Below are 13,802 nucleotides of genomic sequence, written 5' to 3'. Positions count from 1 at the left end.
ATTTACCAGGACCCTTTGTGATTTAGCTTGACTTCTGCCTGAAGTGGGGGCAGTGTAAACAGCCCACTTCCCTACCAAGTCCATCTGATCCACTCTTGATCCAAAATTATTTCTAACTAGATGGCACCCCTGGCTACCCCTATAGTAGGGTGTAGTAGGAAAATCCGGAATTGGAGCTCCCTCATCACATGTGCAAAATGTTGTCAAGCTGTGGGATCACCATCACTGCCCCCAGGTTTTAGAGTTCGCTCATATGCCTCCTCCATGGCTCACCAAAAACCTTGACTAAGCACTGCTAAAGCTCTCACTTCTCCTTCAGGCACATGATTGGGAAGGAGGAGATCTGATGAGAGCATCTCTTGTTTGCTTCAGAAGGGGGGAGAACATTTTTTGCACTCTGTGTTTAACTTACACTATCATACTCACTGCAGGTATTTTTTTTTCTGTTTTTATAAATAAATCTTGGGATGTTGAAACGTAGAGACATTTTTGCCTTTCCCAAAGGTAAATATTTTCTGTTCTTAAATGCTGCATATTGCTTGTGTAAGAAACTCCAAAAGTTTCAGATGTTGTTGGCATCCCCCCTGAGGTCTCTCGTGAGAGCTTTTGTCTGTGTTGCAGTGAGAAGTTGTGTCTTATGCAAAGGGGCATTCCTGATACTTCTTAGCCACAGAAGTCACAGAAGTATTTTCACATCTTTTTCCTTCTTCATTTGTTTCAATTCTGTTCTGTTCCTGCACTGTCTACCTTTTTATCAGAGCTCATGTATGAATGTGATTTGGATGATACACAATTCACAATGTCCCAAACAAGTACTGTAGATATTGCAAATTATTTGGCAATATCAGCAGTAAACTGACTTCAAAGTTGAGAGTTATGAAATTAAACTATAGGCAAAGCTCCACAAAGTTTTTTATTAAGGTTTTCACAGAGAATTTCAGCAGCCAGTTTTATGTTTTCCTTGCCTCAAATTTCAGAGTCCATTTTCAACTGGAACAGTGTGTGAGTTTGAATAGTACTGAAATGGGGACACAGATGCTTTGAAGTAATGAAAAGCTTTTATTTATCCTCACTCCATGATATCAGTATAAGAATTAATAAAGACAAAATAACAGTAGAGGTATGAGGTCTCTAAAAAATAAGCCCTTATACAATCACCTAACCACTGCAAGCAGATATGTAGTTAAAAGTCAAAGGGCCCTTTATTTATCTGGTTCATCAGTTCATTCAGGCCAGTTCTCCCTTTGACACTGAAGCACAAATGCTGTTTTATTATTACAAATCAGCTGAGAATCGTGAAATATTAAAAAAGCACAGCAGGACAGTAATGTCCTACAGTGTCCATTAAAACTGCAGGAAAAATCATACCCTCCCTTCCAAAAGCAAACAGCTCCAAATCCATCTTATCATCTGCATAGTTTCTCATTTAATTTGGGTATATTATACCTTGACACAAGCTTTAGAGAATGCTTTCTTACATAAGTATTTAATATGTGAAAGGAAATTTGTCCCATCAAGTCACCTCAGTACAAATAGGGGAGAAATTCCTATGCTTCTTATCAAGCTGGAATGTGTAAGATGCCAAAAAATGCAGAACTCCTGAAATCAGTGGTGTCTGTGTGAGTTGAATCTACTTGTAGTTGCTAGAGGCACGTGTGTTTGTGTGTGTGTGTGTGTGTGTGTGTGTGTGTGTGTGTGTGTGTGTGTGAGCTTATGTGATACGTGTGGGTGTGTGTGTATTCCTGCAGCTCCATCTGTATCTTGGCTTGTTCTCTTGCTTCCCAGCCAGTAGGAGGGAAACCAGTTAAGTCGACCAAAAATTGAGTCTTCTGATATCACCTGTATCTGCTGTATTTTGAAGGGAAATATGAGGAAATAATTAATGTTTGTAAGACAATCTGAGAACTAGAGATGCTGATTTGAGAACGGATTTTTTTTTTTTTTACAGGTGCAATGGAAGGTTTGGTTTTGTTTTAATATGAGATCAGTTGCAGAAATGACATGGATATCTGTGAGACTTTTCACAAAGAGGAGTTACCAGGGCATACTGAGCCTAATGTCTTGTTTCTTTTTTCTCCTCCTCTCCTCCCTGCACCCCTGGCTGTATACACAGGAGCTAACGCATCTGCTCCCGACCAGCTGAGCCTAGCACTAGCCTGGAACAGAGTAGACATCGCCCGCAGTCAGATCTTTATTTATGGGCAGCAGTGGCCGGTACAGTATATATATAATGTATATATACACAACATCTTCTATCGGAAACACTTTGAACCCTACGGAGTATAAAATCCATTCTGTTTGCAATGATGGTTTTAGTGTGGTTTAAAATACACTGGGTCCTGCCAAATACATTGTTCCCAATCACACTTGCTGAAGGCAGGCACAGTTGCAGAGAGGCTAATGTGTTCTATTGTTCAAGGAAATGGTGACATCTAGCGATGCCTTAAGAGTAGGAAACTATATCTCTGAAAAAACGGGAAGTACCAGATTTATGCTTCTGCAAACTGAGGAAAACAAGTGTACAGCCATGTTTTAGAGCTAGGCTATAAATTCAAAGAAAGTCAAAACTTCTTTTTTCTCTTAAAGCAGCATGCTTTTATATGCAAATCCTGAATTTGAGGTGATGATTTGACATAAAAAATACGCCATACAAATGTTGGAGGTCAGGTAGACTGCAGGAGCTGATCAGCAGTGTCACCAGAAATGGGCTGTGGCTCCAGACCTCAGGTAGTGTTAATTCTGTTCCCACTGCTGCTCTGCATTGATCTGCCTGCTCTACAGCTGCACCATCTCATGCTCCAGTTGCTACCTGGCTAATACCATTCCTAGGGAGCACCAGGGGCATGGATTCTTGTCAGGAGTGGTAAGACTGCAAATAGAGGGGTTATTGAACACTGTGTCAGGCAGAGGAGGAAGACCCAACTCCTAGATTGTGCTACAGCTTTTACAGGGCCAGAAGTCACAGAGAGAGAGGAAAAAAAAAAAAAAAAAAAAAAAAAAAAGGTCTCAAGGTCTCCATCTCTACCTGTCCCTCCTTAAAGCCCAATTTATTCACTCAGGAGTTTCAACTGGACTATATTAGTCACTACTTGTTCCATCACTCTCATTAAAATTTCACATGCAGTTATTACATGGGCATTTGCAATTCCCCATGGAAAAATTATAACAATGGGAAAAGCTTCTGTTTAAGTATCCTTGCTTTAAATGTAGCTTTCTACAGCTTGCTACCTCTAAAAGCTAGCACAAAAATCCTTGCCTTTTCAATCATGGAGTGAACAGGACTATTTATTTTGTCTTTAATATTGGGCATAAGTACGTGTGAAAACATAGGAGGGATTTTAATGGCATTGAACTGTCTTCATTGTTATCTCTTCATCACCACATCATAGCAAAAATTTGAATAAATTCTGCAAATTACAATCATTTTGGAAGCTAAAAGTTGGAAGGATGAGATAATTTCTCATCCTTCTAATTCTGCCTGACCTCCAAGAGTTAAGAAGAAGAGGTTTTGTGTAAGAAGACCTCTTGCATTTGGGCCTTCAAAGGAATGCAAATTATGAAGCTGTTTCTGTTTCCTCGGTGTTCAAATTTCCCTGAGGTTCCACACCACAAACAGAAGAAAACTCCGGAAAACACAGATTTAAAGTGATTTGATATACACATAACAAATATATCCAATACAAATAAAATGGATGACAGGAAAATAAATAATGATAATAATGAAATGGTGAACAAGGTCTCCAGTTTACTGATTCCAGTTCTTTGTCCTAAACAGTTTTTCCTAGAGTATTTTAACTAGCACTCCAATATTCCTTTTTGAAATGCAACCCTGAATTAGAAAAATTGTTACAGATTAAAACCTTGATTATCCCATTTCAAGCTTAGGAGAGCAACACTCAGAACTTTGTCAGTCCCTCTGCTTGTGCTAGAGTGACTGAACCAGCTGGATGTAGCCTGCCACACACAGGAACAGCTTCGATTAATCACTTACTTTGCAGGTGGGCTCACTTGAGCAAGCAATGCTGGATGCACTGGTGTTGGACAGAGTGGATTTTGTGAAATTGCTCATAGAAAATGGAGTAAGCATGCATCGTTTTCTCACCATCTCCCGGCTAGAGGAATTGTACAATACGGTAGGGCCAGCCTAAGGCAAATTTTCTATCTCTATATTCACTGTTCTAGCTCCCCCTTGTATTGTAGTGGCATGATGATGATGATGATGCACCAGGCAGTCAACATCTGCTGCAGAAATTTTTCATTAGCACATACTGTCTCTCTTGCTTGTCTCTGATATAATGTAACATGCTGTGCCTTGCTCACATAATCTGCTGTATGGATTTTGTAAAGACACAAAATGAGCCTCACACAGTGCCAGGTAATTTCTTGTCACTGTAATTCCAATATGACAAACCTAAGATTTAGGCAGGTGGCACTGGCTGGAAGACAGTAACTGGCAAGTTAGGACCCATACAGTGGTGTTGTGTGACTCCTGACAATATGGCTTCAGAAAAATCTTCTAACCCTTAATCAGTCTCTGTTACAATGAAGGGCTTCCCCATGCCCCCACTGAGTTCCAAAAATTAGATCTTTGACTTTTAAAAAACTGTTTGCAAGTTTTTAATCCTCACCATTAAAGTGACTATAAAACTGCACAAAGTCTGCTTCTGAATTCTCAAATGCAAACTACATTCCAGCATTCACAGTATTATTACCTACTTAGGTAATAGTTCAGAAAGTTCAAACTTCTTACGTGTAATGAAAAAAAAAACTTAAAGCACTGTCTAGTTCTTAGAATTCCCAGTGTTGTGTGTTGCAGAAGGGCTGTGATATGGGCATAAAAAACTTTCAAAAAGTTTTTTTTTCTGCCAGTATTTTTTAAAGCCTTTGCTGTCATAAGCTGCAACACTGAGCTGTTATCTGGAGGTGTTTCACACTGATGGTGACCAGAAATCAGTCTTGCAAAATATCGAATATAAATAGGATTCATTAAATTTGAGCAAAATATGGAGGAACAGGTATATATGTACATACATGTGTGTATATATATATATATATATATATGGTACATTTATGCCACCCTAGAGACAAACTAATCTTTGGTCAGCTTACATTTTGCCTATTGACTGGCATCTGTGTATTAAGAACAGAATGCCTATGAGCTTCCTTGTAGCAGGGATTCTTAGTACAAAGCATGGTAGTTCTTGTACCAAAGCCAGTTTTTACAAGTAATAAGTTTGACAGAAGTCTTCAGTTCTACAGTTAAAAGAAGGGCTTTTTGAACAAATTTATTGCTATAGAAATCAGCATATATTTTTTCATGCACAAATTCCAAAAGACCCAGGTTCTGAAATGCCTGAACTACCAATTTTACTATATGACCAAATGCATACATAGTAGCTTAGCACCAAAAAAATCACATACAAAAACTACCATATTTCAGCATAATACTTAGGAATGACCTGTGAAGCTACAAACCAGTGAATCTTACCTCTGCTATGGCAAATTTATAAAAATAAAGTATAGAACTATAGACAAGGGAATCAATTTTATGTCAACAAGGAGTTTACCAAGCTTCTGTAGGAAAATGTCAAGCCTTAGAAATCTATTGCTATTTCTGCAATCAGCGTGCAGGAGAATAAGGATGTTGGATTTGGTCCCCCCCCACCCCCCTTTTCTTTTTTTTACAAAACTTCAATAGTAATTTAAAATTTCAAATTTATTAAAGAAATGTAGCTGCCATGGCTTAGAATATCAGGGACAATTTTGGTTTAAAGCATACTTGAATGTTAAAAAGCAGGGAGAAGGAATACATGGTCCATTTTTACCACAGAAGGACATTATGACCAGGGTCATAGAAGACCTTGTGCTGGGACCACAGCTGTTCAGCTTGTTTATGTAAGATCTGAAAAATAGTACCTACAGAAGAGACAATAATATTTGCAGGTGTTTTAGAAAATCTGAAGCAGCATATGAAGAATCACAGGTAAGTCTCATCATGCTCAGAGATGGGGTTATGTAAAATTAAGTGTTGGGAAGTGCTGAGCAATGCATATACAGAAACATTGACTCTACACATGTGTAGTGGTCTCATCCATCATCAGCTACAACCAAGGAGACCTCTCATAAAAGTCTCTTGAAATGTCAGCAACAATCAAAAACTAAGCAGAAAATAAAGTAAGATATAATAGTAGTAGTAGTAGTGGTAGTATAATCAAAGTTGCAGGACTCCTCTGCAGAATATTTTTGCAATGACAGCTGGAGTCAAAAGAAGATTGGAAAAAATCACACTCTGCATTCTGCATTCACATGTATGTGCATTCACAGACAGCGACTTTCAGATGAGACAGCCTCAATGCAATGCCAGGCTCAGAGTGTCTCTGAGTCACCAGCAGTGGAACTGGAAGTCCTGAGTGCAGGAAGGCTAAGATTACAGCAGCTGGTTTTGCTTCCACTCTTTCCCAGAGGCTGTGCTGTGCTCCTGGCTTAGACAAGCCTTACGTGATACACAGGACTACAGTTTTCGTGCAGTGTGGCAGTTCATAGGGTTTTCCTATGGAAGAGTTTTATACAAAAGAGGAAAAAGCTGAAATATTGCTCTTGTGATTGTTTGGGGTTTTTTTAATTGGTAACACTTGTACAAGTGCTCTCAGCTGCCTGATTTCTAAACTACCAAGGTGAGAAAGCTATCTCAACATCTGTATTTTGTGCAAACTATTTTGTTTTTCTTCATTTGTCATTTGCAGAGACATGGACCATCCAACACTCTGCATCATCTAGTCAGGGACGTGAAAAAGGTAAGAGTCCAATAGACGGTAGGTTGAAAATAATGTTATTGTTTTTTGTAGCTAGATACAATCTCTGTTTTGCATGAGCTTTCAGTTAGAGCCTTCTCCTTCCTGCCAGTACAGAATGTCCTGTTTGTGTGCTCCAAATATGAACTTTTTGCATACAAAGCACAATTAGCAAGTTATTTGGCTTGCTTTCTCTGTGGTTTTCGACGCTTGAGTAATAGTGTGTCTGCTGCTATAATTGTAGGCTCTTACATACTGTGTGGATTTATGCTGTTATTTGTACTTTTCCATATCTGCAACTGTTGTCAAAGCTATTTGCTGTGTTGCTAGTTTACTTCCAAGCCTGTAAAATAGCTGTAACCCTTGTGCTAGATCCTGGCTTTTTGAAACAGTTCCTCATTCTGTATTGTGTGGTACATTAAAGACATCTTCCTCAGCAGAAATATAAAAATGAGTAGTGCAACTTTCCCCTGACCTTTATCATGTTCATTTCAAGAATCTTGAATTATAAAAATCCATTAGAAGAGCTGGACAGAAATACTGAAAAGTATAGTGGCAGGAAGGAGATACCAAATACCTTTACCAATGTGCTCAGGATTAAAAGAGTTACAGTGACGGCGAGGAATGAAAATCCCTTATCCTTTAGATATATGGATTAAGTAAAGAAATTGAGTCTACAAATGACCTCATCAGCTTGAGTATTCACCCGAAGCATGTGCGGATTACAACCTTGTACATTATGTAAGTCAGACCTCAAGGGTAGCATACATGAGAAAGGATATTTCTGTACATGGGACTAGATAGAAAATTTAAAAAGGAGAGGATATTTTTTCTAAGAGCACAGGTTTTAGTGGTTTCTTCTGACAATTGAAGTCACCTAAGGGAGGAGAGTAGTATTGTGTCATATAGCACCTTTTTATTAATTAATTCTACAGAATAATCAGTAGTATGTTAGGAAGGTTCTGGTGGTATTCTTTGCTTTGTATGTTAAATGGCATCATCATTGTCCAATTATGTATAGTGTATTAAGTGACTGCTGAAAAGTGTGAAATGCCTACAAAAAGAAACTAAGCACAAATCCCCTTGGATTGAGCAGAGTGAAGCTAGAATCTATTTAGAATGAATACTCCTCTTGAAGCTAAAGTTTCCAGAATATTTTGTTACTCAATATGCAGTTATTTATGTGCCTTTAAGAATTCGAAAGAAGCATAATCTGTCTTCTACTTTTTTCCAAACGTCTTCTCTCCCCCAGAATCACCTTTCCAAGTCCTTCAAAGGCATAGCAAACTGTATGTTGAGTAACTAAATAGTATGTATCTCTTTTTTCTGAGCCCCTAATTAAATACCCCTGTATTTTTAAAGAAACTCTTGAAAGAAAAGCCATCAAGTAGTCAAAGATGATCTGTACTCATGGATGTATATGGATAGACACTAAATAAACGTACACTATATTTGATGACATTATTTGTTCCACAGTGACTTCTAACTACTAGGTGATGGTTATCTTTCCACAAATTTATCTTTCTTTCCTCTGTTGATATCTAAAATCTAATTCCAACTACATTGAATCAGTCTTACGAGCATATGTGAGGGCTTTGAAAACAGACAGCCTGATGCAGCTCTTTAGCACCTTCCTGAAGAAAACTTGACCTCTGGGGCTGTATTTCTCATTTTGTCCAGGATGAGGAAAGCCAGGCTTCATAAGGAGAAGTGACAGCTCACCATAGCCCTGACAAGTGAGCAGATCCCTTACCAGTCAACCAAGCCATAAATCAGTCCTCAGATCTCACAACAGTTTAAACAAAAACACCTCCTTGGAAAAAACTTCTTAATGGACACATCACCATTTGACAGTTTGATGACCCATCATGCATGTAAGACAGACTGCTCTGCTGATGCTAGTTTTTTGAGTTCATGTATATTTTGATGCCATACACCTAAACTCTCAGATTTAATTACAGCATCGCAGAATATAAATACCAAAGTATGTAACACACCACCTTGAGACAATACCTAATCAATATGAAATACAATGGGCATTTACATGTACCTCTCAATTTTAAAACTTGCACTATTTAAAAGGGTGTATGCTAAAAAAAATTGCATCTTGATAATTGTGGATTCTCAGATAGAAAATGGATATTTAAAAATTATAGAAGCAGTAATTTGCTAGTGTTGTACTATATAGCTGTATAAATCAGTAGGAGAGTGGGTTTTGTTTTGTTTTGCTGGGTTTTGTTTTATTTTAAAGACAATCTTGCCTGCTTAATAAAGCAAATAATGAGAACAACAGAAATCACATTATCAGATCCCATTTGTGGCAGCCTATAGACATACATGTGCACACACACACGTGCATGCAAACATATAATACAACAATATTTTTTCCCTTTGGATTTCCAAATACTGCTGTGAAGACTAATAGCCTAGGCAGCATATTGTAAAGGCCTGGAGACACAATCTTAAAGAATTTACAGTAATCTAAATGTGCATAAATTTTGCTTGTATTAACAAGACAAATTTTGTCATAATGACTCTGCCTCAGATCACCTTTCAGTCCCCTCAATGCCTTAGCTACGTAGTGGGGCCAACCTGCCTGCATTTTTGGCCTCATGGCCATTTTGACATCTCCTGTCAAGGGTCCAGGATTTTACATTTAAATTTGGATTTCTTCTGTAGACCATACATATCAGTGTACTCAGGCTAAGTAGAGAGAATCAGACAGTTGCTGTGCTGGACACTCTGTCTGCAAGTGAAGGTTGCCCTCTACAAATTAAAAAAAAAAAATATCTTTCCCTGCCTCAACTAGATGAAGATCAGTAGAAATTAACAGATGGAATTTTTTTTCATTTTTCCAAAATATTGTATATAATTATCAGATCTCAATTCCACTTCAGGATTATTTACATTTTCAAACTTGGGGTTTTTTTGTACTGCTACTGTACATCTGCATTTCCAAAGAACAAACTAGCTATATATATAATTTTGGCAGTAGTATTATTTCCTCAGCATGCAAACTCAGAGGTTTGATACATGGTGACACAAAAATGAACTCGAAGTGAAAAAAGTACTGTAACTGACTAGCTACAGTTTAAGCTTGAAATTTCTTCAGGAGAAGAATAGTGCATTAACACCGAAGAGTTTGTCCTAGCATTAATTAATTGATTATTATTATGTCCTAGCAGTAATTAGTTGATTATTAACCAGGACAACTATCTTACCTCAAAATCAAACTTTCTCCTTAGTCATTCTTGACCACCTAGACTGCACTAGAATTAGTTCATCCAAATTCTTGTTGTTCTTGGGGTGGTTCTGTCCCACTTGCACCACTGTGCTTCATTTACAAGCATTCTTAGCACTACCAGGGTTGTTCAAGCTCTCTGCTGACAGAGCAAATGCTTTGGTATGTCTGTAACTCCTTTCACAAGGATGGTCCAGTTTTCTTTACTAGGGCTTCTCACTTTGGAAAAGTAATGTTTATGAAATGTGTATTTTTCCTATGGATTTGGGAGGTTTTTTTAGTGAAGGGTTTCAGTATTATCTAGGTGGTTTAGATGCATCTTTTATCAAAGTTATTTTACTGGATATTTTTTATCTAAATCTTTAATGAAAATTTAGAAATCAGAACTATATAAAAAAACTCACGCTTTGTAACACATGCAGCATTCTGATGCCTGCTGTTCTTTCTTAACTGCTCAAATGTTTTTGCCACTTAATATTAAAGCATTTAGTTTGAGTGAAGACCTTAAGTTAGAAGGAGTCCTACCTTGGAGCTGCAACTCCCATTTCTGCTAATGCTTTCATTCTTGTTCTAGTAAAATTATCATTTTACACATTTTGGAGAGAGAAGAACATTTTAGGGGGAAAACCAACCAAACCTAGCAGAATTTACTTTTTAAATTTAATTTTTTAGGTTTATTTTTCATTTAATTTTTAGACATTATTTTTCTTTCAACTGTTCAGCATAAATATTACCATGTCCAAATTATCTAAGCTAATACACATTCCTGCAAACCATAGTAATTCCCCCACCCATCAAATTAGACAAGATTAGGAAGGTTGCAAAAGGATATGCTAGAGGACATTACTTAAAAATTGTTAGCAGCTCAATTTTCTTCCACTAAATTTGCTTGATTTTGTGTCCCTTTTAATGCCAGCCGATTGCTGGTCATGGTCACTATGAAAGCACAACCTCCCTCTCTCCTTCCTCAGCCTTTTCAGCATGCTGCTTGTACCATGGTAGCAGGACAGGAAATAAACCTTGCTCTTCATAGCTGAAGTAGAAAAGGAAGGAGAATCTTTGCATCCATTTTTTCTCTTCTGCAGAACCAGTTGCCATCTGCTCTCCATTAGTGATTCTCTGCTCTAATCTATTAAGGACATCTCCAGAGAAGCCAGACAGATATCTCCAGACATGTACATATTTCAAGCAAGACATGATAGTCATAAAATTGCTCCATGTGAATTACTAAACTTCTTCTAATGAACACATAAAAAAAGCTACAGCCTCACTGTAATCTGTACTGCATATCATTATAGAACATTAAATTATTACAATGCACTGAAAATTTTTAAAGCTAAGAGATACAATTTCTGGTCTTTCTGCAATGTTGACTATATGAGACAATTTTTATTTGAGTAATATTCCTTTTTTTCAAGGATACTGTTCACAATACACACAAGGATACTTTGTCTCTCCACCTTTATTTTGTAGTCATTTCTTTTGCACAGTGATACACGGAAGAGAGAAGGTTCTCTAAATCTGAAGACTTTCTTAGTGAGGTCTCTAGAGCTAGATGATGTATTCACAATTTGCAGAACCATGTCTTCTTTTCTGGTAGGGAATGGTTACTGAAACGTGAACTATCATCTAGTCAACTCAGAAGAGAGTTAGAGAAGGAAGCAAACTTTCATTTGGGTTCATTCCCTTCCCCTTAGTCCTTTCCTCCTGTAAAGGGATCAGAGTTTATCTTGTGTAGTTTTTCTGGAGGAAATAGAAGAGCAGGTGTGCCCACACTGGGGTTTTGTTCCTTCATTGCCAGAGACCCCCAAGAGACTTGACTGGCACATCTGTGAGTGCAGCTCAGCCTGAAATTGCTCAGCACACAAGATGTCCCATTGGGTTTACTGCAACTGGAGAATAGAAATGCCCCATTAACTCAAAGCAAATTCATATGCAGTGAGAGACAATCTGTTACTGAAATCATTCTTCATAGTTTTGCAACCCAGAAGCAACGGAGAACTCATAACCTTAGTGATGCCATTTTCAGATTTGAAAGTGAAGGGAAGGAAGATGTGCGCAAGGAAGTTCCCATAAAAAAAGACAGTAAGATATGGGCATATTTGTCATTCTGTTTCCTTTCCAGTTAAAAGGTACATACTGAAGACATCATATACATATGCATCTACAAATAGGCATATACATAGGCATATACATATATATACATATAGGTATATGTATCTGTTTGGATATAGATATATAGAAATATCTAACAGAGGGTAAGAAAGGAAAAGAAATGGAAGGAGAAGTATGTAGGCATCTTTTCCAGGATCTTGCTAATGACCCTTGCCACAAACTCAGTTCATTTCTTGTGAGACAATCTCCATTGCTCTGCTGGAAATTACATATCTAGATAACATGTTTAAAGGGCCTTTAAGTAAAATATGTAAGGAACTCAGGTAGGAAATATGTAAAAAAATTGCTATGCCTGTAGTTTTCTTCATAAAAAAAAACCCAAAATAATTAGCCGCAGATATTTTGTTTATTACAGCTCTCATACATGCAGATGCTTTCCTCATTCTTGATGTGAAATTTAAGCAAGGGTGTGTATTCTTTGAACATAACTCCAAGACTGAATGCTGATAGACTCTCCTTGCCCCTAGTAACTAGTAATAATGATAGCTCATGTACTGTGTAAGTCCTCTAGAATTGTAACACCAATCTCACCTCCTGCCCATCCTTTCCTGGAATATGGGAAGGAAACACTGCAGGATGGGAAGGAGCTGACCCCATGTGAGCAAAAGATGTTATGTCTTATCACTTCTCCATGCCTTGACAGTTCAGGTAAGGCAGTCCAGAGAGATGCCAGCAGAGATGTGAGATGCCAGGACAAGTTGTGGGTGAGAGCTGGTGCAGAAAAAGTGCAATCTTGCAGAACTAGAGTCCAGAAACTGTGCCTGACTTTTCAAGTGTATCGATCCTCATGCTTTTGTTTCTGCAGTCATGTTCCTTGTTTCCCCAGCTGAAGAATATGAGTACTGTGTACTGATGTTATCTTCTGTTATTTCCAACAAGTTCTTCACCTTCTTATTTAACTTATGTCTTCTTTGCAAGCGAGAATATCCAGGTTTCGGTTGGATCTATTTTAAGGTGAATTAATTAACCAGCATAATAATACATTCCTGCTTTTACTTATATATTTGTTTTATTCTAACATCATTTTAAAGTACATTTAACAATGTCAGTAATAAGCATTTATTCTCCCACTATCCTTATTTTCACTTCAGGGAAACTTACCTCCTGATTATCGGATAAGTCTGATTGATATTGGATTGGTGATAGAGTACCTGATGGGAGGAGCATATCGCTGCAATTACACCCGAAAGCGGTTCAGAACACTGTACCACAATTTGTTCGGGCCCAAGAGGGTAAGAAACAAGTTGTTTGCCATCCTCATGACTGCACCAGCTGGCAGAGATTACCATATCTTCTTACATGGTTCCAGACTGGTGGGGTCCAGATTCATTTCCATTATGTGCATTGCAGTTATCTCACCATAATGCATCACAAGCCAGACACAGATACAAGCTATGGTTTTTATTAAGTTAATGAAAAAATTATTGCACTCTGCTGCCCTGCTGAAACCAGCACATAAAATGGTCTCCTCTGACTCTAAAACCTGTAATTATGAGTATTCACAGCTTTTAAAAGACAAGTCTTTTAACCTGCACCAGTAATACTGTAATTCTAATTCCTGAGTTAGATTTGAAAACTTCTGCATTGTTAGATGT

General features: G+C 37.8%; 1 protein-coding gene across 1 annotated transcript in view; it reads left to right on the top strand.

The window, feature by feature from the left end:
• TRPM3 (transient receptor potential cation channel subfamily M member 3) overlaps positions 1-13,802 on the top strand; it is a 265,210-nt gene that overhangs the window by 195,460 nt on the left and 55,948 nt on the right. The window contains exons 10-13 of the mRNA XM_053968911.1: positions 2,114-2,214; positions 3,999-4,133; positions 6,744-6,794; positions 13,299-13,439. Of these exons, the coding sequence (XP_053824886.1) occupies positions 2,114-2,214; positions 3,999-4,133; positions 6,744-6,794; positions 13,299-13,439 (428 nt within the window). The remainder of the gene's footprint in view (positions 1-2,113; positions 2,215-3,998; positions 4,134-6,743; positions 6,795-13,298; positions 13,440-13,802) is intronic.

The sequence above is a fragment of the Vidua chalybeata genome, chromosome Z (genome assembly GCF_026979565.1).
Source record: "Vidua chalybeata isolate OUT-0048 chromosome Z, bVidCha1 merged haplotype, whole genome shotgun sequence".
NCBI lineage: Eukaryota > Metazoa > Chordata > Aves > Passeriformes > Viduidae > Vidua > Vidua chalybeata.
This window is presented reverse-complemented; position numbering and strand designations above follow the sequence as displayed.